The following is a 12,159-nucleotide window of genomic DNA, read 5'->3' as shown; positions in this document are numbered from 1 at the left end:
AAGCTTTACTCATTAAATGCATTTATTCTAGCAAAAGGAATGCATCTTGCAAGTTTTACGAAAATTTAAATGTTTATTTATTAATCGATGTATTTATTAATATTAAATACTGAGGAAGCTAAATTATACGTAAAAATCTTACACACTAAAGAAAATGAGAGCTATGTATCTATTATTTTTTGTTATACGAATAATTGCATTGTATATTGCTATATTTCGGATATAAAGGTTTGGTGTCTCCAAAATGGCGACATTCGTCCTCAAAGGGTTAATGGATGCAACAAGTAGTTCAACGTGTCTCGAAGAATCACCTCTAAAAAAGTCAGTGTCCAAAAAATTTGATGAGTGACATACTGAATAGACCTAGGTGTATACTCGTCAAAGATCTCCACATTGCAAGAGTTGAGGTCATTCAAGCCTGAGCGATTCACTGAAAGGCCACGAAACGTTTGCCACCATTGAAACATGTCAACACGGTTATGAACGTGACACATAAATCAATTGACACTGCATAAGTGATATTTCTGGTGCATGGTTTTAGTACTGACTGAATTCACATTCTCAGAAATCCTGAACAATGTTTTTTGGTTGGTGGATACGAATAGAAATAATATAATTCTTGTATATTATTACGTAGAAGATTCCGGATTTTAGTAAGTTAACTGCTATGTTGATGACCAGAACTTAACTGCTTGAAAACAATTACAATATAAAAATTGATGCCAAATAAAATTATTTATTGACGTAAGTAACTAGAAAACAGTGTAATATTAATCTAAGTAAACATTAATTATTACTTGTAATACTCTTTGTCGTTGCTATATAATTAATACCATACAAAATCCTCAGAATTCTCGTAGTAATTAATGTGTCAGCTTTGTAGGTTTTACTTATTGAAGTTTTTTAAAATAATGAAATTTAAAATTAAACATTTAAGCAAAAAATGTTTTCCACGAAACAAAGTAGGTTCTATTTAAAACATTTCATATTTCTCATGTACATTCCTTAATGAAAAAGATAATGTTACAAAATATTGAAAAAACTATTAAATTTGCTAAGAAATATAAACGAGAATCTATCTCTATATTACAATTCCAGTCTCGAATGAACTGTACCATATACCAAAGTCTTATATATTTCTTGAACAACAAAGCATCCAACACTTAAACAGTTTTGCTGTTGAACTGAAAGAAAATCAGTTTGCCGAAGTACTAATTTCCAGAACAATCCTAATTTTAGCGTAAGTACTAGTTTGCAAAGTTCTCAAATTTCTTCGAGAGTTTACCTTCCTTCGCGTCTGGCGCACAAATATGAACATGATCGACATATGGCAACGCGATAGGCGTACATATGCGATGTGCCAGGCCATTGTCTCGGCGTGAAAGCTGCATTTCACGTTGAATGTTTGAATAACTCGAGTGTAAGAACGTTTATAGCAGATGTGTTCAGTTTTTAGATTTCCTGGGCATCATTAGAAGAAGATGGGTTGTTATGGGGGCCGCACATAAATTAATACCGTGTTTAACCATTTGCGCTGAAAAAACGTATTACGCGCGTTTTGTGGTGTTGATGTCGATCTCTTGTGATAATGACCAACAAAACTGATTGTATATATACACTAATGATGCAAACGAGTTAATGAGTTAATGTTCTTTTAGTTGCAATCTCATAGAATGTCTATGCTTACGATTTTTCGCTGAGCTGCTAGTTGAACAAGCCTGCTCTATACAATTACACGCAAGTATTTTACATTGGACGCATATAGCCAGAGAACAAAATATTTTCGCACCACGCACCGTCACTCTAAATACATTCAACGAATACTGCGAACTATTAATGCTTTTGGCTGGCACGCGAGATCGATAAAATCGCCTATTAGTTATATACGAGCCACGTGGCGCCCGCGCGTCAAATAATATAAATACGTGTTTTAGTCTTCGGATCTTTTACAAAATGTACATATAACGCCGATCCGTGATATACAGGGTGAGTCACGCAACTGGGCCAAGTTATGCTTTGAGTATAAGTTGGAAGCAGAAGAAAACTTGTAAAGGAAGAAGTTGAATGATATAAAAAGCTCTGTCTTCGAGCAGCGACATTTTTTCATAAATGCAACAGTGCATCTGCAAAGTGCAAATGCATTATTTCTTTCAACAGAACAGCGTGTTTTGTCACGCAAATCGATTCTCCTGAATGTTCTGACTGCGAAGATGTTAAGGTGTGAGAAAAGAATTCATCACGAGATACTGCAAGTTTTCGCACGAATGTCTACACAGATACCATTAATATGAAATAATGAGTAAAGTTATTTGTTCTGTAATTATAGATCACGGTTATAATTCGATTTACATTCCTGCATATGGACTAGATTATGATCAACTGAACGCGAGAATATCTAGATAAGCTATCAAGAAAACTAGAAGTGAGTCAAAGATGATGCATGAAAAAAAATAATGAGCATGCTTGCTATCTCTAATTGACAGGTTAATAACAGAGATGTTCATACTGCTGTCATGGTATTTACATAATTAGCGGAGAACAAGAAATAGTGATTTATATTCTTTTCTAACCGGCACGTGTATACCGGAACTTTTCAGGTAGCAGCAGTTTTGATGTTCAACTATGTATTATTCAAATTGTTCTTAGAATCTTTGTTGATGTAAGATGAATACCTAAACATTTGGTGTGAAATATGGACATTTCAGAAGTGTAAGCCACGTTTTTATTTTGACACGTTCACGCCGGTGCTTATTTGTAAGACAGATCAAGGTACATCTTGCAAACTATCGATGGGTCATGCGAACGAGAACATATTAACCCTTTGCACTCGTATGTCATGCTAGAAATGACAACACAAATTTGTTATACTTTATTTGAGTTATTTTAGAAAGTACCACATTTTAAAACATTATAAAAGTTCAATCTTATTATAATAATAATAAATTTCTCTAAAAATAAACACAAGTTTACACCCAATAACGTTAAAAATAAATGGAGTGCAAAGGGTTAAAATTATATTATTACAATTTGCCAGATTTCTAAACAAATTACAAAGGAAGATTAGAAATAAAAAAAGTTCTCATAGAAGTATTTGTTACCTTTTCAATAATTGCAGAAGAAGAATTTAAGAATGAGCCACTTTGACTGATTTGGTAGTTCCATTGTTAACATGTTGAATGAAAATTTCTGAGTGGAAAGTAACTTCATTGCTTTACAGTGGCGATCAGAAGTTCTCGGCCAGATCGTTTTTGGAATTGAGTCCACGTCACATCGATGTGCCGCTGTCATTAATACAAAGGGTATGGCCACAAAACACTAAGTGTAATATGTTAAATACTATACACTAAATTATTATTATAACAAAAAACAAGTATTATCTTCTTTTTAAAACACTCTGACCAAACACCTTTAAACATGCTAAATTATTTATTTTTAAAAAAATATGTATAAAGAATAGATGGTGTTGATTTTTTTACAGTATCCTCTCATACAACATATCCTTTACATGTCATAATAACAAAAAGTTTTTAAAACCTCTATTGTGTCAGAAAAGTTCCAAATATGATCTGCCCGGGAACTTTCGAACGCCACTGTATCTTAACCAACAAAAACAGCAATGTCGTATAGTACAGCCCAATGTAGAGAGGTACAATTTACTGAACAGTGCTAAGAGAAAGGATCCATGGAAAGAATGCGGTCCTACTGACCAGAATATCTGTACCACCTTCGGGTCATATGTACTTAAGCACGCATGTCATTATTGGCTTACATAGCTTCGATGAACGCAACACGCGTACATTACTACAGCCTTAGCTATCCGTGTAACAGCTGTTCATCCATAGGAAAGGTGGAGATGCAGTGCATTCCCCTTACTTCATGGTAACCCCCCTCCCCATGACACTCTCTTCAGAACCGTACGGTAAATGATACACTAGTCCCTCTCTACAGTCGTGCTGCTCAGGACTAGACAGGAAACTACAGGACTTCCACCTGAGAACGATATTATATTGGTATTTTTAGGTTATACCTTCGTAACCTTTATAGAAACCGAAATACTACAGTAACCGGATATATACATATATAATTACGTATTAAGTAGAACTTTGTATAGCAAGATTAACAAATTTCGAGTTATAGACATTTGATGCTTACGAATCTCTTGATCATATGAAGGATCTTACTTTTATAGTTATTTTGCAAGAATTGTTTATTGAACAATCATTTATAGGGGTTCTACTGTATACCGAGTATATACCTTTGTTTTCTAACTGAAGGTCGCGTTGATTAGTCATTTGGATTAGGTCTGGGTTAGTATTTATTTAATATTATAACACATTATTAATATTTCATTATTATTGTTATCTATACCGGTAATATTTTCGTTTTCTTATTTTAACTGTGGCGAGAATTTTCCTATTAATTACTTTTAACCGTTTGAGTGTCACGAATCTTCCCAAAAACTCGATCAGAAATGCCAAACGGTGCAATCACAATTCTTTCGTTAGAGCTCAAAAACTGAATTACACTTTTCTGGTTTACCATAAATGAAATTGTAAACGGTGCGACTGTTACATTTTTCCATTTCTAAGTTGGTAATACCAAAAAATACAAATAAATAATTAGAAGGAAAACAAATAAATCATTACAGGGAAACAAATAAATAAACTTGGCACTCAAATGGTTCAAGAAAATTTTCTTACTGGTGAAGAATATATTCACGAGAGTAGCCGTATTTTCGTCGAGAACGGTCCTACAGGCAATCACAAATACGAATAGCAATGCTATAAAAGAAATGACAGTATACGTTTGCTTCTCAACGCTTGTTTTGTTACTCAACTATAAAATAAATGTAGCGATAAATTTCTATTTGTACGTTTCAGTATCATCGCCGCTTTCGTCATTTCTCGTAACACTGACGGTAATGTATCCTTACTCTTTTTTTTTTATTTGAGTTTATTTTAAGGTGGTCATATTAACAGTGAAGTCATTAGTGACCACCGACAATTAGATCCATTACTTATTACTTTAATAATACTTATTACATACTAACTTATTATATTATAATATACATAGTTGTATGAATAATAATACAATATTAACGAAATAGATATATCTTAATTATAATGAATTTAGAAGGTTAATTTATTTGAGAAACTTAAGCACATTCTGGATACTGTTGGGACCATTTAGGTTCGTTTTCATATCAGATTTGATGTTACAGTTGTATCTTTTAGAGGAAAAACATGAGCAACTTATTAGAATGTGTTTAATGCTTAGAGGTATTTCGCAAAGTATGCATTTAGGTGGAGATTGCTTTGTTAGTAAATATTCGTCGCGTATTAATCCTCATCGCAATACACCTTCTAGAAAAACCGGAATAATACCGGTGTTTATTTTGGTTTCCGATATTATATCGGTTTCCGTATATCCTTCTTGGTATAAGGCCAACCGGTATTATACCAGTATTAACCCTTAACGGACCAATGCATTGGACGTAGTAAGTAAAAGTGCAATGCCGCGTGTATGGCGGTAAAAATCATTGTATTTTATATAGCCTGGACCTGGCAGCAAGTAACCTTGAAATACGTTTGATCCGTTAAACGTAACACGACTCATGCCGGTATTAAGTCCCTACTATACAACAGAGTGAGGATGAAAGTCTTGTTTTTCGTATAAATGATTATCAAACTAGTGATAACGATCTATAGATGTCTTTTTTTATTTTTCGCAAAACGGTAACTATCGTGTTTTAATCCGACACTGTTCTTTTATTGGTATTGTTATTGTTTATTCAATTATAGTATAAAATGTTAGTCAACTCAAAATGGACTTCTTGCCCCGTATTTTGGATTTAGTTTTTAATTTTATAGTTTTGATTGGTTATATGTATATTATATTAATTGATAAATATTATATTAGTGATCGAATATATCAGAAATTAAAAAATAAAACCAGTAGAAAATTGGGTGAGAAAATGGCTATGCCTACGTTTACTTCAGAATTCGTTTTAAAATATTCAATATGAAATCGACATGGTATTGTAAGTCCAGAGATTCATTTTCTTCAGTTTTTCTTATTTTCCATATAAGCACGCATTGATTCGTATTTTTCTTATGGACTGTCATAAATTCATGATGAGCGCTCTAGTAGAGGATTACAACCTTGTATCGTATTGATCGAAACATGCAACTTAACTAAATTTTCCTTATATACGTGTGTTGATGCATTTAAAAAGTTGTGATTCGAACTAGTCAACTGTAAATATCTTAGAAATGTATAAATATGTTTAACTGTTTTATTTCATTGTCGATTATGATTACATAGACCTGTGTAATCGAATACAAAACTGAACCAACTAAATTCTCTTAAATATTCAGTCATTTCCTTTTCAGTGCCATACTCTTTAAAAAATGACTAAAATAATAAATATTTCATTAAAACCTGCACATTACATATTTCAACTCGTAAACTGTTTAACAAACATTAAGAGTAGATAAGTCTAAAATAAGTCTATTTAAACATACATACATATTATTTCCTTTTAAATTTATTGAAATTTTTGCATTATATGTTCGCAAAATATATAATATACTGCTTTGCATTGCTAATACATTAAGGTAACAATTTACAAAATGATATAGCTCAGACTGTGTCAGACTCATCAATGATTTAGACTTTTCAAACTAAACTGATACAATTGAAAAATTCATTCATTCATTTATTGTGTGTTCCTTGTACTGATTCAGATATCAAATATTTGTAAGTATAGTTTACAAAAACTGAACATAAGCTGTTTAAGAATATTATATCGAGTTCTTCGAAGCGAGAACGAGACAATCAATTCATCGATGAAATAAGGGTTCAAATATAGAAGAATCATATGTAGAAAAATACATGAGACTGTTCTATAAATATGAGAGCACGTAATATTCTTTCAATATAAGGTCTAGCTCAATCAAGAACGAACGTTCATTTAACAAGATATTTTTACATAAAATAATTCACAATAAATAATTGAATAACTGAGTATTCTAGGTGAAAAATGGGAATATCTAAATGTTTTCATTATTTATAATCACTCTCAAAAAAAATTTCTCAGCATAAAGTTGCGATATTTCAAAAGACACATACAACAATAAAAAATATTTTTTCGCAAAATAATTTTTTTTGAAGATACTCTTATACAAAATAAAATAACAAAACCAATCAATTACAACAATGAAGATGTCCGGTTGTCATTATCAATGTCGCATATGATAATAAACATGTCTGAATATGAATAAATTCATGAACCAGGAGAACTGTTCAACAACATTAAGAAATAATGATATGAATGTCTTATGATTTATGGAGCGAAAAATACGTTGCTATACTTGATTGAATTTACTATTCTATACAATGTAGGAAAGAAGATGTAAAAACAATTACTGAATTTCATTTGATAAAGAGATGACGATTTTGAGAAAAAATGTTTTCTATCACTATATGTATTCCATAAAGCAGTATAACTTACATCTTAAAAAGATATTCTATAGGTTTATTTATTTAACGTTTCAAGTGCACTTATTTTTGGATCCTTTTTGATTTTTCGAACAACAAATCGTTCATCACGTGAATTTAACAACTTCTTCCTTCCTCGACCAGTCTTATTCTCTATTCTACCTTCGTTTACAAGTCTATTAATAATATTTGTTACAGTTGTAAAACTTTTATATACGATATTTCCAATCTCTATATAATTTTCCATTTTTCCAATGAAAAATGACTATAGTTCTTATCTCTAAAGTAGTTTCTTGTCCTTTCCCAACCATAGTAACACTCTGTTTCGTATATTGTTTTATTAAATTCTACAAAATGTTTATTCCGATGTTAATCGAACGTTATAATGTTTTATACTGAGTCTCTGGATAGTAAAGAAAAACATAAGACGATGGGAATTGGGTAGTTCAATTGTTTTTCATAGAATTGCTTACGTGTGCCAATATTTTGTGACCTAACCTAACGCACGGAGTTGTAACATTTCATTTTTTCGTAACTATAAATGATAATATTGTAGTTTTTTAAAAATAGTTTTATTAGTTCAAAGTATAAATATTATGTTTTTTGAATCAAAAGTATCGAAAGTTCTTTTATTACCTATAACTTTCTGTGTATGCCAATAATTTTGTGAGTCACTGTAGATAAGAAACTTTATCAGACCGCCAGACGTTCCGCCATCCGATGGTTAGTATAAACTTAAACAAGACGTGTAATTTATTCTATCTATTTGCATAACTTGGCTGCTTTCAGCAAGCCAGCAAAAAGTATGCCAGAAAAAAATGATTCGATTTAGTAGGTCTAATATAATGATTTAACGGTTTTCACCTTCGTCGTGGGTTCTTTTCTCGAAATATATTTACCAAAAATAGGTAATACGGAGATATGCAAAATAAATGAAACAGACCATGAAATCTCATTTTATACGAATTATTCTGGGAAGCCATGAATGTGATCATTCGTGAATCACATGGTAACACAGTCACCCTGACAATCCTGCGGGTATTAATCCTTTACACGCGAAAGTCTGTCACTAGAAATATTCATAGTTTTCTAATGAGATACAGATTTTACGATTAACTTAAAGGGAAATCACGCATATATTAACACAAAGTACCGTAATCGTCAAAATAATGGGTTTAGTTTTAGATATTTTAAGAGTATTCAATATCGGGACTAATATTAAAAAATAGTTTCACTTAAATACTATAACGAATATCGGAAGAAATCGGAACAAAATGTATTATTACAATCTTTACAAGGATTAAGTGTCAACGCCAATAAATGCTCGGTAGTTCTAGCGTTAAAGAACAAAGCTATTTTCTTTCTGTGTTTCACATACTGATGCATGATACAAAAATTAATTTGAAATATCAAACTTTATAATTTTCCTCTATCAAATCCAGTGACTACTAAGAGTCGCCACTTGAGTGCAAAAGCTTAACCCTTCCGTAAGGCGAACTATGACCGATAGAACACTTTCACTGTTTTCATCATATAGAATGAAAATTATTGAAATATGAAATTACAGGAATAAAGATCTATTATTATATTAAATGTATCTAAAATTTAAAACCAAGCTATGAACTTCATTTTTACATAAAAATAATACGACCGCATAGGATTAAGATGAAGATATTATACGTATAGAATAGAATAGTCATTGTAACAGTATGCACACTGTTTAATAGTTTAGAGTACAATATACAAATATTTGTCAATGCATAGAATATTTTTATTTTCACCCTTTGCACTCCGAGTAAGTTTTAATATGATTTTTCAGCAACTCCCAGCAATTTTTAATATGATTTTTCGGTAACTCTGAGTCACTTTTACAATGAGCTACCAGCTATTCCATGAGTATTTACAATGGTGCGAGCACGGTTCTGTGAAAGGTTGAAGATTCTGCTTTGTCATTCAAAAAAACACGTATCAAAAACACATTTTAAAGTTATGTTTTATTAAAAACGGATGTATTAACTTATCTTACGATGTTGCCGCAGCGACGACAGCAAAGTGCAAAGAGTTATTTAAAACATTTTTATTCATTTTGCACGTTACATTACTTTAGATAGTAAAGTTGATTGAAAATTTGTATTATACTAAAAAATTAGAGGCATGGAATATTTTGAAGTGAAATATATTTTTAAACAAAACTATAATGAAATTCTAATGTATAATGGTAAACGTAAAATATTTGAAACTTATTATTGTGACTTGCTTAAATAAATATTTTGAGCTTTTGAAATAATAATGGACACATAATTGGGCAGATAAAACGCGTAACGGCCTTCAAACGATAATTTATCTAGGTTAGTACAAATTGTTTATTCATATTTTCACTATAATTGATGTGTTTAAGTCTTGCGGTAGCCATTACATTCCAATTCATTTAAAAAATATTATGCCGTCGAAAAAAGATAACCTATTTCATCGCTTCGAACAGCACACGACTGCATCGTCAGTGAATATGAATTTCGAAACAATGATTACAGCCGAAATATACATTACAAATCAAGGAAAAAATTGCGCAAACACAATGTACACAGTGTGCAATTTAATTCCCTATATTACATAAAGTACTGTTTCTATTGTGCTTTCCATTATTCACGAGCAACGTGAATATATTAAAATAAACGTAAAATGCTGCAATAATCGCTTCGCAAGAAGCAACGTAGAAACAGTAGCAGTCCGTTCGTCAAACTCCATCCGTATACCACATAACTAACATTTGAATGCGATCACCGAAAATGTGAAAACATTCTATACGAATATACATGTAAACAAGACACAACGTTTAACACGGTTACGGCCGGCGTCACATAAGAATTTCTGACGTCCAACATTTTCTACCTCGCTTAACGAAAATTAAATTACATTCGTCCCTCCATTTACGAGGAGTATCAGTTTCACGTGGTTTTATTTTGCACGAATAAAAATTGCGTAAATACTGTCTGCCAGCACAAAAGAACTATATAGACATGTACCGTTACTACAGTTTTATAATTTACAGTGTAAAAAAAGACTCGCATAAAAAAGTACCCTGCAAATGGTGGGACTGTACTCTCACGTGTGTTTCTATCTAACATCATAACGCATGGTGTAAGGTGTACTCATTAACTTACTCCTTCAATTTTATTTGTATTTTATGAAAGTAATTTATTGCGTTCAACTCCTTGGCCTACGATTTATTTCTCAACTATGATCGATGCAATGGAAGAAAGAGAAACATTCTAGGTATACTCAATGTCAACGTTTACTCTACAGTATAATAATTGGTAACAGAAGAATGATATTTAATTTGGATTCACAAGATTCGGGTAATATTTATGTTTATTGAATCCCATTTATAATCTTCACCATGACTTTCACACGTTATTATAACACAAGGAGTTAAAATAATACTGTGACTATGAAAACTGCTACCGAAACAAACGCCAGTCGCGAGCGCATTACGTGAAAACCGGCACAGAAGACCAGTGACGTGAAGACCGAAGAAAGTCACGCACCGGCAAAATCCGTTCTATTTCCACGAGAAGAGACTACGTTTCAAGTTCATTATGCCGGCGTGGTTGTCAGTCTGCCGGAACAGAGAGACGCACACGGCAGTGGTTTCTCCCGCGATTAAAATCCTTCGACTCACCCCACTCCGCCGCAAACGCCTCGCCATCGACACAACCCTTAAATAATCGGCCGCGTGAACATCGATCCCGCGAGGGATTCCCCGTGCGCGAAATGGTTTGGGGGAGCTACTGACCTTGAGCTTGTCGTAGGTTGTGTCGAGCTCCAGACGATGCACGAACGGATTCAGGATGTCAGCACTGAGGGATGCAGTGTCCACATCCTCGCGCTTGTTCCGCATTTTCCCATTCGTCTCGTCCATGATTTTCTCCGCGACGGAGAACGAGCGAGGGGGCAAGGGGCGGGATCGAGACGGATGCTGAGAGCAGCACGGTTTAACGGCTCGAGCAAGAGTCACACACTGTCAGCCGCGGAAACGTCGATAGGTATCGGTAGGTGCGAAAGTTCCAGCGACGTGTTCGAGCTTCCCTGGCACTGTTATAACACGCAGCCGAAATTCGTGTATAGAGGGACAAGAAAGAAAAAGTATAAGAGAAAAAGATAAAGAGAGAGAAAGAGAGAAAGAGAAAGAGAGTGAAAAAGGGGAGTGTGATTAGTCGTGACGAGACATCCTCGCACGCGAAAGGGTTGTTGGTCAACGGTATACTGTGCTCTCGCGGTTTGTTCGACCGAACGAACCGGCCAAACGTTATCCCGACCGTTACCGAACTCTACCGAACACACGGGGATACTGTCAGATGCGTGCGCACCGCGTTTAGCCTAGTCGAAAGTTTTCTTCGGTTCTCCCCACCGAACTGCCCCTGTCCGAACGAACGGGTACGAGCGCACGACGTCAGGGACGTATGATATACGTTTCTGGGCCCTTCTTACTATTTTTCTGTTCACGTCTAGACAACGTGGATATGATTTAGTTACTCAGGTAAAAAATGGGTAATGAGAGAGAAAGAATGACGTTCTTTGTAATTTTGATTTTCTTATTTCTTGAAAAGGTTGTTTTATTAAATTATTTCTAGGAGCAAATGCCAAGTTTAGATTGTTAAT

General features: G+C 33.4%; 1 protein-coding gene across 2 annotated transcripts in view; it reads right to left on the bottom strand.

Moving 5' to 3' along the window:
* The window catches only part of LPCAT (lysophosphatidylcholine acyltransferase), a 73,230-nt gene extending 61,357 nt beyond the window's left edge, over positions 1-11,873 (bottom strand). Inside the window, exon 1 of one of the 2 annotated variants that reach the window (XM_031970243.2) lies at positions 11,294-11,873. In XM_031970243.2, coding sequence (XP_031826103.1) covers positions 11,294-11,419 — 126 coding nt within the window. In that variant the 5' untranslated portion in view covers positions 11,420-11,873. The remainder of the gene's footprint in view (positions 1-11,293) is intronic. The other variant, XM_076369336.1, reaches the window with a different exon arrangement.
* Between the last annotated feature and the right edge of the window lie 286 nt (positions 11,874-12,159).

Source organism: Nomia melanderi, chromosome 7 (genome assembly GCF_051020985.1).
Source record: "Nomia melanderi isolate GNS246 chromosome 7, iyNomMela1, whole genome shotgun sequence".
NCBI classification, from domain to species: domain Eukaryota; kingdom Metazoa; phylum Arthropoda; class Insecta; order Hymenoptera; family Halictidae; genus Nomia; species Nomia melanderi.
Note: the sequence above shows the minus strand (reverse complement) of the source record. Positions and strands in the feature narration are given on the sequence as shown.